General features: G+C 55.9%; 1 protein-coding gene across 2 annotated transcripts; it reads left to right on the top strand.

Annotated features, from left to right (window-relative positions):
• The first annotated feature begins 1,897 nt into the window (after positions 1-1,897).
• ABHD11 (abhydrolase domain containing 11) lies at positions 1,898-6,853 on the top strand. Of its 2 annotated transcripts, XM_077836750.1 has the most exons (6): positions 1,898-2,043; positions 3,258-3,393; positions 3,489-3,662; positions 4,766-4,936; positions 5,258-5,439; positions 5,658-6,853. In XM_077836750.1, exons 1-6 carry the CDS (start codon positions 1,913-1,915, stop codon positions 5,794-5,796), a joined length of 933 nt encoding a protein of 310 aa, XP_077692876.1. In that variant the 5' UTR covers positions 1,898-1,912; the 3' UTR covers positions 5,797-6,853. The 2 variants fall into 2 exon arrangements, with proteins under 2 accessions (XP_077692876.1, XP_077692877.1); XM_077836751.1 differs by lacking the exon at positions 4,766-4,936.
• Positions 6,854-15,842: the final 8,989 nt, after the last annotated feature.

Genomic DNA, 15,842 nt, shown 5'->3' with positions numbered 1-15,842 from the left:
GCCCAGTTTAATACCGGAGGAGAGGCCTGCCTAAGTCCAATACCATGCAACATGAGAAATCCACAGATCAAATCCCTCCTCAGAATTAGACAACTTCTTCCTGCACTGCCCACCCTGGAAATTCCCTGGGCCAAGAGCCACAGCTATGGGCTGGGTACCTGGGCAAAGGTCACAGAGCTAGTCTGGAATGGCGCTGGTCACACACGCACAGCCAGCCCAGCCCAGTTCCCTCACATGGCCTGGCTTATCAGAAGGGTCTGAGGCCTTGTCCCAGGTGGTTTTATGGCTTGATAGCCCATAAACCCTGCCAGACTCCACCTGTTTAGCTGGTTTCTCACTCTCTGCTCTCATCATCAAACCCTAGGAGATGATTAACACAGGCCCCAGCCCCCTCAGAGGGCCAGGCCCACACCAGCTAGGACGGTGGGCAGAAGAGGTGGCACAGCACCCCAGGCACGCTCAGTGAGCACCAGCAGGAACCATTTCACACAAATCCAAAGCTCCATGCCATTCACAAGCTGCCAACTCCCCAGGGCGATGCAGGAGATGGGGAGAAGAGCCCCTGGCTGGGGCAACCACCTGTCACAGCAGGGCTGGAGAAGGGGGCTCCTGATCAGGGCAGGGCATCCCCTTCCCCAAGGCAGGGAGGGAGAGGAGGACACCTGGCCAGGGCAGCCACAGGAGACGGGCTGGTGTGGGGTGGCTGTTTCCCCTACACATGAAGGGTAACAGGGCAGAGGCAGGACAGCTGGGGGAGTGCTGCCCAATAATTCACAGAGAAACATGAACCAGTGTTGGCCCCTCCAGGGATGGGGCAGGGACACCCCGGGCCCGGCCCCCACGGGGAAGCGGGGCGGGGGGGGGGGGCTGCCGCCCGCACCCCGGGCCCGGCCCCCACGGGGAAGCGGGGCCGGGGGGGGGGGGGGGCTGCCGCCCGCACCCCGGGCCCGGCCCCCACGGGGAAGCGGGGCCGGGGGGGGGGGGGGGGCTGCCGCCCGCACCCCGGGCCCGGCCCCCACGGGGAAGCGGGGCCGGGGGGGGGGGGGGGCTGCCGCCCGCACCCCGGGCCCGGCCCCCACGGGGAAGCGGGGCCGGGGGGGGGGGGGCTGCCGCCCGCACCCCGGGCCCGGCCCCCACGGGGAAGCGGGGCCGGGGGGGGGGGGGCTGCCGCCCGCACCCCGGGCCCGGCCCCCACGGGGAAGCGGGGCCGGGGGGGGGGGGGGCTGCCGCCCGCACCCCGGGCCCGGCCCCCACGGGGAAGCGGGGCGGGGGGGGGGGGCTGCCGCCCGCACCCCGGGCCCGGCCCCCACGGGGAAGCGGGGCGGGGGGGGGGGGCTGCCGCCCGCACCCCGGGCCCGGCCCCCACGGGGAAGCGGGGCGGGGGGGGGGGGGCTGCCGCCCGCACCCCGGGCCCGGCCCCCACGGGGAAGCGGGGCGGGGGGGGGGGCTGCCGCCCGCACCCCGGGCCCGGCCCCCACGGGGAAGCGGGGCGGGGGGGGGGGCTGCCGCTTGCACCCCGGGCCCGGCCCCCACAGGGGAGCGGGGGGGGCTGCCCGAACCCGCGGGCGCCGCTCGCTCAGGAGAACAAAGGGAGCCCAGTGCGGCCGCGCCCCGGGCAAACCGCCTCACGTGACCGATACCGGCCGGGAGCGCGCACTCGCAACGCTCCCTGAGGGCCCGTCTCGACCCCACCCCGCTGGGGCCGGCGCGTGGCAGCCGAGGTCATGACCCCTCCCGCGGTGGGCGGGGCCGGGCGGGGCGACTCTCTGGCGGCCAGCGGCTGGGGCCTCAGCGTGAGGGGCGGGGCCCGGGGAAGGCCCGCCCCCCGTGAGTCCCGCCGGCTCGCCCCTACGCGCGGCGGCGTCGCGCGGCCGGTCACCTTGGTGGCCGCCGCGCGCCGCCTCGCCCCAGGATGCTCCGCTGGCTCGGCCGGCCCCGGCTCAGCTTCGTCCGGGCCCCGCAGCTGCCGGCAGGGCCCTGGGTGCCCGACCGCGCCGCGGCCGCCTCCCCCAGCGCCAGCGCGCCCGGGCGCACTTCGGTGACGTAAGCGGTCCGCCCCGCCCACAATACATCCCCCCGCCCCCCCCGGACCGCCCCCCCGCCCAGCGCCCGGCCGGCCCGCCCGGGGCTCCGACACGTCAAGTGCCCAAACAGAGGGCACTGGGGCCGGGAGTAACTGCCGGGGGGGTGCCGAGGGGGTATTTCAGGCCGTGCTGGAGGGGGGACCTGGGGGGGTGCCGAGGGGGTATTTCAGGGGGTGCTGGATGGGTGACCGGGGGGGTGCCGAGGGGGTATTTCAGGGGGTGCTGGAGGGGGGACCGGGGGGGGTGCCGAGGGGGTATTTCAGGGGGTGCTGGATGGGTGACCGGGGGGGTGCCGAGGGGGTATTTCAGGGGGTGCTGGATGGGTGACCGGGGGGGTGCCGGGGGGGTATTTCAGGGGGTGCTGGATGGGTGACCGGGGGGGTGCCGAGGGGGTATTTCAGGGGGTGCTGGATGGGTGACCGGGGGGGTGCCGAGGGGGTATTTCAGGGGGTGCTGGAGGGGGGACCTGGGGTATGTGCTGAGGGGGTATTTCACGGGGCGCTGGAGGGGGGACCTGGGGGGGTATTTCACGGGGCGCTGGAGGGGGGACCTGGGGGGGTATTTCAGGGGGTGCTGGAGGGGGGACCTGGGGGGGTGCCGAGGGGGTATTTCACGGGGCGCTGGAGGGGGGACCTGTGGCCTCACACTCGAGGTGCGGGACAGTGTGGCGCTCCCTGTCACGGTGGCAGGGATGCGGCACCAGCCTGTCAGTGAGCACCTCCCTGTGAGTCTTTTTCTTCTCTGCTGGGTGGGGAGCCAGGGCCTGTCTCTGTCACCCTCCCAGCCAGGGTCTGAGGTCGTGGAGGGGCAGGCAGGCATCCCTGTGGAGAGGCACTTGGTAGCTCTGATTACCTGGCTGGCCGGACCGGGGCAGGCAGGACCTGTCAGCTGCGGTGCAGGGGAGGGACCAGTTGGGGCATGGAGATGACTCTTTCTGAGCTGCAACAATTGCTCCATAAGGAAAAATCCCAGATATTTCTTCTTCTTTGAAAAATCCACCCAAACTGAGGGCAGACTACCAAAAAAGAGGTCATGTCTGGGAAAACCCGGACATATAGTAATCCTATGTCCCTGGTCCAGCCTGCCCAGCCCGTGTCCTGCTCCTGGCCTCTGTCCTGTGTTTAGCCCAGCAGTGTCCTGCTCCCAGCCCAGCTTTGTGCCCATGTTTTGCAGGCCACTACCCCTCTCCTACATGGTGTTTGATGGGCCTGCACCGCAGCCCCCACTCGTCTTCCTGCATGGCCTGCTGGGTAGCAAGGGCAACTTCCGTGCCATCGCTCGGGCCCTAGTGCAGCGGAGTGGCCGCAAGGTGAGCGTGAGGGTCAGGGCAGGGCCGGGGGCAGCCAAGGGCCCGAGTGCTGGGCCTGCCCTGCCCAGCTTGCAGTGGCTTCTCTTCCCTGCCAGGTGCTGACAGTGGATGCGCGGAACCACGGCGAGAGCCCGCACAGCCCCACCATGAGCTACGAGGCCATGAGCCTGGATGTGCAGCGCCTCCTGCACCAGCTGCGCCTCCCCAAGTGCATCTTGGTTGGCCACAGCATGGGCGGCAAGACCGCCATGACACTGGCGCTGCAGCAGGTACCTGCATGTGTGGCTGCCAGGGAACAACCGGCGGGATGTAGGGTTTGGGGCAATTGCTGCTGTTTGCCCTTCCCCCACCACATGGGTTTCTCCCCCACAGGGCCTGTCGAGGAGCCCAAACCCCCTTCCCTGGGGGTGCAGGAGGGCACTCTGGGTGGTGTCATAGTTGTTCTTCTGTGAAGAATAAGAGCCCAGCCTGTTCTGTCTTGGCAAGGCTGAATGAAGGCAAGGTGGAGGGGCTTGTTCCTTTCTCTGGGCCCCTGGCACAGTGGCCTGGCCTGTGCCCTCAGCTCACAGTCAGCACAGCTCACTGAGACAGCCTCCCTCTGTATGACTGCTCCAGAGTGCTGCTCGCATGAAGCTAATGGATCTTGCCTTAAGGAGGGATCCATTCAGGGGGAGCTAGGATCTTCTCACACCTAACCTGAGTGGGATCCGTCTGACCACTTCTCATGGCAGACCCCAGGTAGCACACAGTGCTGCAGGAAATGGAATGGCAGTTCGGTACCAGGGGCTCTTCTCTCTTTCTGTTCATAGAAGCAACTTCCCAGCATAGTCCTAGGGCTGCTGTGCACCTACAGATGCTCTCTCTCCAATGAGGAATTCATTGCCTGTGCACTTAAAGATTCCCTCACATTTTCCAACACCCACTGTCATAAGTCAGGTTGCTGGGTTCTGTCTCCTGTGACTCCCTGCCATTTCATCCGGGGAGTTAATCTACGTTCTCACAGTCAGAGTTATTGTGTCATGTTCCACCCCAGAGGTGGCTGCATTTCAGGGCTAGCTGACAGCTCCCTGCTGTACAGTCTATAAAGGGCTTGGGAGCATTCACTTGGCAGGGTGAACTGGATAAACTGTTAACTGGATATGAACGCCCTGTTTTGCCTTTGCTGTCCGCTCTATTGTGTGTTCTGGAATCTTCGCTGGGGAATGACAGGCAGGTCAGACTGGAAGGCCCTTGGGTAGGAGCTCCTCCCCAGAGCTAGCCTTTCTTGGGGATGCATCTGTATGTGGGGCGCTCTGACCATTCCTTGGGATGCTTGTGGCCCTGAGCAGGGTTTCTGCTGGAGTGAGATCCCTACACTCGCTTTTGTCCCCAGCCAGATCTCGTGGAGCGCCTGGTGTCTGTAGACATCAGTCCCACAGAGAGTGTGGCTGTGACAAATTTCCTGGCCTACATCTCTGCCATGAGGAAAGTGAGCATCCCGAGTGGAATCCCCCGCTCCACAGCACGCCGGCTGGCGGAGGATCAGCTACGTCCAGCCGTCCAGGTAGGGTAGCCCACAAGGAGCCCTCCCCTCTCCCAGAGTGGGAGCATGCTGCCCCAGAGTCGCCAGCCCCAGCCGGTGCTTTTCCATCCCCATGCCCTTAGTCCTGGCCCTAATGCCTGTCTGAACCTCAACAGGGCCCGCACTGGGAGTTGGCACCGTGGCCAGCACATCTGTTGTGATAGGAAGGGGTGCTGGAGCAGACACATGACATCTGGCGTGACAGTCTGCTAGTGCGGGTGTGTGATGGAGCGTCCTGGGGCATCCCTGGCTGGCATGTGTGTATGCGCTGTGACAAATGGACATGCTTTATCCTTGCTGCAGGTGTCGGCGGTAAGGCAGTTCCTGCTGACCAACCTGGTGGAGGCCGAGGGCCGTTACGTGTGGCGGGTGAACCTGGAGGCCATTTCCCACCATATGGCCAATATCATGGGCTTCCCTGTGTTCCACGCGCCTTACCCAGGACCCACACTCTTTCTAGCAGGATCTGACTCCCCCTATGTCAGGTGAGTCCTGGGACTCTTGTGGCCCTGAGACCCACAGCTTGTTCCCTCTCACTCTGTTGCCACAGGTACTGAGGGGTGGAGTGAGCCCTGGGCTCCCTGAAATGGATAGGCGTGTGTATGGCACGATTCCAGCGTGAGCCCTGGGCTGACCGTGTTGCGGGGGGATCCCAGCGTGAGCCCCATGCCCCAGCTCTCCAATACGTTCTTTCCCCCTGCAGCTCTGAGGACTACCCAGAGATCGAGCGGCTCTTTCCCGAGGCAGAGATCCAGTATATCCCAGGTGCTGGCCACTGGGTCCATGCAGATAAATCCCAAGAGTTCATCACTGCCATCTGCAACTTTCTGCTGCTGCCATAGAGCTCCTTCCTGTGCAGGCCGAGACAGCGTGATTCACAGGGCTGCCTACTCCTGGATCACCACACGAAGGACATGGGGATCCTTTTGGGGACAGATCAGTTCTGAGGTGTGGCCCCTGTCCACAAGCAGGGCCACTGGGATGGAAGGCTCGGCACCTGACCCATCCATCTGTGTGGCAGGCTAGAGCGGAGAGTGAGGCAGGGCTGCGCTGCCAGGGCTAGGATCTCTGTTCACCCCATGCAGCTGGAGATGATTTGGCCTCAGTGCTTGTTTCAGCGGGCCAGGGCAGATCTGGAGTTGAGGCTCCCCACAGGCTATCATGCCCGTCTGTTTGCATCCGCAGTGTGTTGGGGCAGTGGCCCAGGGGCTCCCTGGCCCTGTTCTTCCCTCTTATTTGAATCCTTTCTTTGGGGTCTTGAAGTTATTCCCATTCCCAGCCGCCTTCCCCAGCTGCCTCCAGGCACACACAGACCCTTCACTGGTCCGTTTCTCAGGGACTCTGAGCTCTAGGGTGGGGATCAGAGTCCAATCTGTCCAGATTCCAGCGTGCAACCCCAACCTTGCTGGAGGTTCCCATCCTCCACCAGAGGCTGGAACCAGAGCTCTGCCTACTTTTGCACTGCCTTTGTGTATAACTTCCTGGGACTCTGTACAGTATTTAAAATAAAGCCAAATCAGCACAGAGGCATCTAAACCTACAGGCCTTCTCCCAGAGGGAAGACAAGGGGAGTGGGGCAGCAGTGAATTGGGCATCATGTTCTCTCAGCCTTAGCAGAATGAGAGTCCAGAGTGTCTCCTTGCCTCACAACACAAGAATCAGGAGACATCAATGAAATTAAAAGTCAGGAAACTCAGATCAGATCAAAGGAAATACCTTTTCACCCAACACATAAGACTGTGGAACTCACTTCCACGGACATCATTGAGGCCACGTGCTTATCAAGACTCAAATAAGGACTGGGCATTTAGCTGGATGACAAAAACTTCCAGACTCAACAATTATTGTTAAAAGAGGAGTTTGGGAAGGGAAATTAAACCCTCCTGCTTTGAGGCTTAACTGCTCTCTGATCATTAGGGATTAGGACAGGGGTGGGCAAACTTTTTGGCCCGAGGGCCATATCGGGGTTGCAGAACGGTATGGAGGGCCGGGTAGGGAAGGCTGTGCCTCTGCAAACAGCCTGGCCCCTGCCCCTTATACGCCTTCTCCCACTTCCCACCCCCTGACAGCCCCCCTCAGAACCCCTGACCCATCCAACCACCCCCTGCTCCTTGTCCCCTGACCGCCCCCTCCCGGGACCCCCCTCCCCAACCATCCGCGCCCCCCCCCCCCCCCCCGGGACCCCACCCCATATCCAACCTCCCTGTCCCCTGACTGTCCCAACCCCTATCCACACCCCTGGCCCCTGACAGGCCCCCGGAACCCCCAACTCCCCCACCCTTGTCCCCTGACTGCCCCCTCCCGGGATCCCCATCCCTAACTGCCACCCCAGGACCCCATCCCCTATCCAACCCACCCACTGCTGGGACCCCACCCCCTATCCAACCTCACCGCTCCCTGTCTCCTGACCGCCCCCCTGCTCCTGAACCTCTTCCCCATCCAACCACTTTCTGTCCCCTGACTGCCCCCCGGGACCTCCTGCCCCTTATCTACCCCCCGCCCCCTTACCATGCCACTCAGAGTGGCAGGACAGGCTTATTGGAAAGCCTGGGAGGTGGGTGGGTGGAAGCTGTGCTGCCTGCGCAGCAGCATAACTGCGGGGGAGGGGGGACAGCGGGGGAGGGGCGGGGGCTAGCCTCCCCGGCTGGGAGCTCAAGGGCTGGGTAGGATGGTCCTGCGGGCTGGATGTGGCCCGCGGGCCATAGTTTGCCCATCTTTGGATTAGGAGGAGATCTTTACCGGGACAGATTATCCCAGGGTTAACTGCGGGGTTCCTGCATCTGCCCTGAAGCATCTGATGATGGCCACTGCCCGACAAGGTACGGGCTAAATGGACCAGTCTGGCAATTCCTGTGTTCCTATTCCTTGTGCTCCTGGACGCAGTCTCCTTCTGGGAATTGGACTGGGATGCGCACAGCCTGGAACAAGGGGTGCACTGACCTTGCTATTTCCCAGGCTCCAGAGCTATAGATTCTTTGGTTCCAAATTGCTGGAGTAGAACATGCTCACCGCAGGAGCGGCAAGTGCCTCATTAGGATAGATTATAGATTCTAAACCAGAAGGGACCATTTAAACATTTAGTCTGACCTGCATACCACTGGCCGGAGAACTTCCCTGAAATAATTCCTGGTTGAATACCGCAGATCTTTTAGAAAAACATCCAATATTGATTTTTTAATTCCTTTGGTAAATTGTTCCAATGGTTAATTACCCTCACAGTTAGAAATGTGCAGCTTATCTCCAGTCTGAATTTCTCTACCTTCAGCTTTCAGCCATTGGATCTTATTATAGCTTTGTCTGCTGGGTTATTGAACCCCAGGGAGGTACTTCGGCCCAGATCCACAAAGGATCCCAACCTCCATTGTTCTATGTTGCTTGCTTGTGCACAGTTTACTAAGCAATCCAGATTGCTCTGTGTCAGTGACTTGTTGTCTTTGTTATTTATAGAACCCTGTAAATCTGCAGATATCTGCTTTATATCCAGATATCTGCATCTGTGAATGATTTTTACGGATTGAAGATCAGATGCAGATACAAGTTTTGTATCCACGCAGGGCTCTAGTTATTTACCACTCCCCTGTCTTTTTGTCATCTGTAAAGTTTATCGTGAGGTTTTTATGTTTTCTTCCAGATCACTGATAAAAATGTTAAATTGCATGGGGCCAAAAACCGATTCCTGCAGGACCCCACTAAAAACACTTGCTTGATGATGATTGTTCATGTAGTTACATTTTGAAACCTATCAGTTAGCCAGCTTTTAATCCATTTAATATGTGCCATGTTCATTTTATATTGTTCTAGTTTATTAATCAAAATGTCAGGTGGTACCAAGTCAAATGCCTTATAGAAGTCTATTGCATCAACAATAAATTGGTTAGTCTCTAAGGTGCCACAAGTACTCCTTTTCTACTTGTCACCTTGATCAACTAAATTTGTAATCTCATCAAAATAGATATCCAGTTAACTTGGCAGGATCTGTTTTCCATAAGCCCCTGTTGATTAGCATTTATTACATTATCCTCCTTTAATTCTTTATTTAATCGAGTCCCACAGCAGCCATTCCATTTTCTTGCCTGGGATTGATGTCAGGCTGATGGCTCTGTAATTACCCGGATCATCCCGTTTACCCTTTTTGAATATTAGCCCAACATTAGCTTTCTTCCCATCTTCTGGAACTTTCCCGGGGTTATTGATGATCCATGTTAACAGTCCAGTGTGCATCCTCCAAGGCAGAAGCACAGCCTGACCATTCCTTTTCTGCCGGGCTTGGAGACTCCACTAAGGAGTGCCTGGGTCCCTGTCTGTCCCAGTCCCAACGCTCCAGACTCAGTTCTCAGTCCCAGGCTGTAGGCAGGCACAGTGGGAGGGGAAGGTTTCTCCCTCAGCACTGGAAGATAGAAGCAGCCCTTGGTGTCAGTGAGTGCGTTGGGCCAGTGCAGCAGTGCTTGCTGGTCTCCTGGTGACCTAGTTGCCTTTTCCTTCTCTGCTGCTATTCATTGCCCTGTGCTTATTATGGGAGTGAAAGCTTTAATTTCCAAGGAGCAGCAGTGTCAGGCTGTCCAGTCATAGGGACTTCATGCAACCCCCTGAGCTAAGAGGGAAGGGGACTGCAAGGAGGTATCCAAGCAGCAGGAAAGGAGAAGTGTCCCTGAAGGAACGTGAGCTCCCAGTGTGATGCTGTGGCTAAGAGGGCTAATGCGATCCTTGGAGGTACAAGGGGAATCTTGAGTTGGAGCAGCGAGGTGGTATTAGCTCTGTGTGGGGCATTGGTGAGACCAGTTGTGGTGTCCACACTTCAAAAAAGGTGCTGACAAATTAGGATGGTTCATAGAAGAGCCATAGGAATGATTTGAAGTCTGGAAAACCTGCCTGAAAGGAAAGGAGTACTTGTGGCACCTTAGAGAGCTGTAGCTCACGAAAGCTTATGCTCAAATAAATTTGTTGGTCTCTAAGGTGCCACAAGTCCTCCTTTTCTTTTTGCGGATACAGACTAACACGGCTGCTACTCTGAAACCTGCCTGAAAGGGTGAGACTAAGGCCATGGGGACTAGAGCGGCATGGCAATGGCACTTAGGGTGACCAGATGTCCCAAGTTTTTAGGGACAGTCCCAATTTTGGGGTCTTTTTCTTATGCATTTCTTTCTTTCTTTTTTGCATCCGATGAAGTGAGCTGTAGCTCACGAAAGCTCATGCTCAAATAAATTGGTTAGTCTCTAAGGTGCCACAAGTCCTCCTTTTTTTTTTTTTGCAAATACAGACTAAGACGGCTGTTACTCTGAAATTTTTCTTATATAGGCTCCTATTACCTCCCACCCCCGTCCCGATTTTTCACATTTGTTGGCTGGTCACCCTAATGGCACTACAGCTGGGCCAGCAAAGTCCCTCAGTGGAGACAGGGTCTACAGTGTGTTAGGGGGCTTATTCCTTCACCCGCTTCCTTCCCTGGTCCTTCTCGCGTGAACAGAGAGCAACAATACCCGAAGTCCGAAGGTGCAAACAATTCAATGTTTATTGCGGTGAACTTCCTGTAAGCTTAAATACAAGTTCCATTTTCCTTATTTTCGAATCCCAACTTACTTCCTGTTTGCCCCTAATTTATATAGTAATATTCTTAACTATACCTTAACCAATCATTCTACTGAAATTTAACTAACCAATCCTAACATACTGTAACATGATTAGCTAACCAATTATATCCCACCACCTTAATTAGTTTACACCCAGCAAAATTAATTATACAGCAGACAGAAACAATCACAGAACCAGACAGAGACCATGCCAATAAACAATAGCAAAGTGGGAACTATAATGACAAGACAATACAGAAGTGAGGATTTCACATCCCAGTATTGATAAGTGAGTTCTTTCCAGACAGGATGCTATCAAACTAAGTTTCCTTTTACATCTTCTAGGGTATGTCTACACTACGAAATTAGGTCGAATTTATAGAAGTCGGTTTTTTAGAAATTGGTTTTATATATTCGAGTGTGTGTGTCCCCACAGAAAATGCTCTAAGTGCATTAAGTGCAGTAACTCGGCGGAGCGCTTCCACAGTACCGAGGCTAGAGTCGACTTCCGGAGCATTGCACTGTGGGTAGCTATCCCACAGTTCCCGCAGTCTCCGCTGCCCATTGGAATTCTGGGTTGAGATCCCAGTGCCTGATGGGGCTAAAACATTGCCGCGAGTGGTTCTGGGTACATATCGTCAGGCCCCCGTTCCCTCCCTCCCTCCGTGAAAGCAAGGGCAGACAATCGTTTCATGCCTTTTTTCCTGAGTTACCTGTGCAGACGCCATACCACGGCAAGCATGGAGCCGCTCAGCTCACCGTCACCGTATGTCTCCTGGGTGCTGGCAGACATGGTACTGCATTGCTACACAGTAGCAGCAACCCATTGCCTTGTGGCAACAGATGGTACAATAGGACTGGTAGCCGTCATCGTCATGGCTGAGGTGCTCCTGGCCACATCGCCCAGGAACGCCTGGGCAGACATGGGCGTAGGGACTAAATTTGGAGTGACTTGACCAGGTCATTCTCTTTAGTCCTGCAGTCAGTCCTATTGACCCATCTTATGGTGAACAGGCAGGTGATATGGATTGCTAGCAGTCGTATTGTACCATCTTCTGCCAGGCAGGCAAGAGATGAGGATGGCTAGCGGTCGTGTTGTACCATATTCTGCCGAGCAGCCATGAGATGTGGATGGCATGCAGTCCTTCTGCACCATCTGCTGCCAGCCAAAGATGTAAAAGATAGATGGAGTGTATCAAAACAAGAAATAGACCAGATTTGTTTTGTACTCATTTGCTTCCCCCCCTCCCCTGTCTAGGGGACTCATTTCTCTAGGTCACACTGCAGTCACTCACAGAGAAGGTGCAGCGAGGTAAATCTAGCCATGTATCAATCAGAGGCCAGACTAACCTCCTTGTTCCAATAAGAACAATAAATTAGGTGCACGATTTCTTATTGGAACCCTCTGTGAAGTCCTGCCTGAAATACTCCTTGATGTAAAGCCACCCCCTTTGTTGATTTTAGCTCCCTGAAGCCAACCCTGTAAGCCGTGTCGTCAGCCGCCCCTCCCTGTGTCAGAGCAACGGCAGACAATCGTGCATCTGAGTTGAGAGTGCTGTCCAGAGCAGTCACAATGGAACACTCTGATGGGGCTAAAACATTGTCGCGGGTGGTTCTGGGTACATATCCTCAGGCCCCCGTTCCCTCCCTCCCTCCGTGAAAGCAAGGGCAGACAATCGTTTCATGCCTTTTTTCCTGAGTTACCTGTGCAGATGCCATACCACGGCAGGCATGGAGCCCGCTCAGGTAACCGTCACCGTATGTCTCCTGGGTGCTGGCAGACGTGGTACTGCATTGCTACACAGTAGCAGCAACCCATTGCCTTGTGGCAGCAGACGGTGCAATAGGACTGGTAGCCGTCATTGTCATGTCCAAGGTGCTCCTGGCCACATCGGCCAGGAACGCCTGGGCAGACATGGGCGTAGGGACTAAATTTGGAGTGACTTGACCAGGTCATTCTCTTTAGTCCTGCAGTCAGTCCTATTGAACCATCTTATGGTGAGCAGGCAGGTGATACGGATTGCTAGCAGTCCTATTGCATCATCTTCTGCCAGGCAGCCATGAGATGTGGATGGCATGCAGTCCTTCTGCACCATCTGCTGCCAGCCAAAGATGTAAAAGATAGATGGAGTGTATCAAAACAAGAAATAGACCAGATTTGTTTTGTACTCATTTGCTTCCCCCCCTCCCCTGTCTAGGGGACTCATTCCTCTAGGTCACACTGCAGTCACTCACAGAGAAGGTGCAGCGAGGTAAATCTAGCCATGTATCAATCAGAGGCCAGACTAACCTCCTTGTTCCAATAAGAACAATAACTTAGGTGCACCATTTCTTATTGGAACCCTCCGTGAAGTCCTGCCTGAAATACTCTTTGATGTAAAGCCACCCTCTTTGTTGATTTTAGCTCCCTGAAGCCAACCCTGTAAGCCATGTTGTCAGTCGCCCCTCCCTCTGTCAGAGCAACAGTAGACAATCGTTCCGCGCCTTTTTTCTGAGCGGACGCCATACCAAGGCAAGCATGGAGGCCGCTCAGCTCACTTTGGCAATTAGGAGCACATTAAACACCACACGCATTATCCTCAGTATATGCGGCACCAGAACCTGGCAGAGCGATACCGGGCGAGTAGGCGACGTCAGCGCGGTCGCGTGAGTGATCAGGATATGGACACAGATTTCTCTGAAAGCATGGGCCCTGCCAATGCATGCATCATGGTGCTGATGGGGCAGGTTCATGCTGTGGAATGCCGATTCTGGGCTCGGGAAACAAGCACAGACTGGTGGGACCACATAGTGTTGCAGGTCTGGGACGATTCCCAGTGGCTGCGAAACTTTCGCATGCGTAAGGGCACTTTCATGGAACTTTGTGACTTGCTTTCCCCTGCCCTGAGGCGCATGAATACCAAGATGAGAGCAGCCCTCACAGTTGAGAAGCGAGTGGCGATAGCCCTGTGGAAGCTTGCAAAGCCAGACAGCTACCGGTCAGTTGGGAATCAATATGGAGTGGGCAAATCTACTGTGGGGGCTGCTGTGATGCAAGTAGCCCACGCAATCAAAGATCTGCTGATATCAAGGGTAGTGACCCTGGGAAATGTGCAGGTCATAGTGGACAGCTTTGCTGCAATGGGATTCCCTAACTGTGGTGGGGCCATAGACGGAACCCATATCTTAGCACCAAAGCACCAAGCCGCCGACTAGATAGACCGCAAGGGGTACTTTTCAATAGTGCTGCAAGCTCCGGTGGATCACAAGGGATGTTTCACCAACATCAACGTGGGATGGCTGGGAAAGGTACATGACGCTCGCATGTTCAGGAACTCTGGTCTGTTTCAAAAGCTGCAGGAAGGGACTTTATTCCCAGACCAGAAAATAACTGTTGGGATGTTGAAATGCCTATATGTATCCTTGGGGACCCAGCCTAACCCTTACTGCCATGGCTCATGAAGCCATACACAGGCAGCCTGGACAGTAGTCAGGAGCTGTTCAACTACAGGCTGAGCAAGTGCAGAATGATGGTAGAATGTGCATTTGGACGTTTAAGGCGCGCTGACGCAGTTTACTGACTCGCTTAGACCTCAGCAAAACCAATATTCCCACTGTTATTACTGCTTGCTGTGTGCTCCACAATATCTGTGAGAGTAAGGGGGAGACGTTTATGGCGGGGTGGGAGGTTGAGGCAAATCGCCTGGCTGCTGGTTATGCGCAGCCAGACGCCAGGGTGGTTAGAAGAGGAAAGGAGGGTGCAGTACGCATCAGAGAAGCTTTGAAAACCAGTTTCATGACTGGCCAGGCTACGGTGTGAAAGTTCTCTTTGTTTCTCCTTGATGAAACCCCCCTCTCCTTGTTTCACTGTACTTCCCTGTAAGCTAACCACCCTCCCTTCCTCCCTTTGATCACCGCTTGCAGAGGCAATAAAGTCATTGTTGCTTCACATTCATGCATTCTTTATTCATTCACCACACAAATAGGGGGATGACTACCAAGGTAGCCCAGGAGGGGTGGTGGAGGAGGAGGGAAAATGCCACACAGCACTTTAAAAGTTTACAACTTTAAAATTTATTGAATGCCAGCCTTCTTTTTTTGGGAAATCCTCTGTGGTGGAGTGGCTGGTTGGCCAGAGGCCCCCCCACCGCGTTCTTGGGCATCTGGGTGTGGAGGCTATGGAACTTGGGGAGGAGGGCGGTTGGTTACACAGGGGCTGCAGTGGCAGTCTGTGCTCCAGCTGCCTTTGCTGCAGCTCAGCCATACACTGGAGCATACTGGTTTGATCCTCCAGCAGCCTCAGCATTGAATCCTGCCTCCTCTCATCATGCTGCCGCCACATTTGAGCTTCAGCCCTGTCTTCAGCCCGCCACTTACTCTCTTCAGCCCGCCACCTCTCCTCCCGGTCATTTTGTGCTTTCCTGCACTCTGACATTATTTGCCTCCACACATTCGTCTGTGCTCTGTCAGTGTGGGAGGACAGCATGAGCTCAGAGAACATTTCATCACGAGTGCGTTTTTTTTTTCTTTCTAATCTTCACTAGCCTCTGGGAAGGAGAAGATCCTGTGATCATTGAAACACATGCAGCTGGTGGAGAAAAAAAAAGGGACAGCGGTATTTAAAAAGACACATTTTATACAACAGTGGCTACAGTCTTTCAGGGTAAACCTTGCTGTTAACATTACATACATAGCACATGTGCTTTCGTTACAAGGTTGCATTTTGCCTCCCCCCACCGCGTGGCTAGCCCCTCAACCCTCCCCCCTCCCCGTGGCTAACAGCGAGGAACATTTCTGTTCAGCCGCAGGCAAACAGCCCAGCAGGAACGGGCTCCTCTGAGTGTCCCCTGAAGAAAAGCACCCTATTTCAACCAGATGACCATGAATAATATCTCACTCTCCTGAGGATAACACAGAGAGATAAAGAACGGATGTTGTCTGAACGCCAGAAAACATACACTGCAATGCTTTGTTGTACAATGATTCCCGAATACGTGTTACTGGCCTGGAGTGGTAAAGTGTCCTACCAAGAAGGATGCAATAAGGCTGCCCTCCCCAGAAACGTTTTGCAAAGGCTTTGGGAGTACATCCAGGAGAGCTGCGAATGCCAGGGCAAATTAATCCTTTCACATGCTTGCTTTTAAACCACGTATAGTATTTTAAAAGGTACACTCACCAGAGGTCCCTTCTCCGCCTGCCGGGTCCAGGAGGCAGCCTTGGGTGGGTTCGGGGGGTACTGGCTCCAGGTCCAGGGTGAGAAACAGTTCCTGGCTGTCAGGAAAACTGCTTTCTCCGCTTGCTTGCTGTGAGCTATCTACAACCTCATCATCATCATCTTCTTC

The sequence above is a fragment of the Eretmochelys imbricata genome, chromosome 17 (genome assembly GCF_965152235.1).
Source record: "Eretmochelys imbricata isolate rEreImb1 chromosome 17, rEreImb1.hap1, whole genome shotgun sequence".
Lineage (NCBI taxonomy): Eukaryota > Metazoa > Chordata > Testudines > Cheloniidae > Eretmochelys > Eretmochelys imbricata.
The sequence above is the reverse complement of the archived record's forward strand: the minus strand, read 5'-3'. Positions and strand labels throughout refer to the sequence as shown.

Excerpts from the sequence above, each read along its gene's own strand:
- ABHD11 (XM_077836750.1), top strand. The coding sequence starts at position 1,913 with ATGCTCCGCTGGCTCGGCCGGCCCCGGCTCAGCTTCGTCCGGGCCCCG. Across the intron at positions 3,394-3,488 it reads TGCAGCGGAGTGGCCGCAAG|GTGCTGACAGTGGATGCGCG; the intron begins GTGAGCGTGAGG and ends CTTCCCTGCCAG. Across the intron at positions 3,663-4,765 it reads TGACACTGGCGCTGCAGCAG|CCAGATCTCGTGGAGCGCCT; the intron begins GTACCTGCATGT and ends TTTTGTCCCCAG.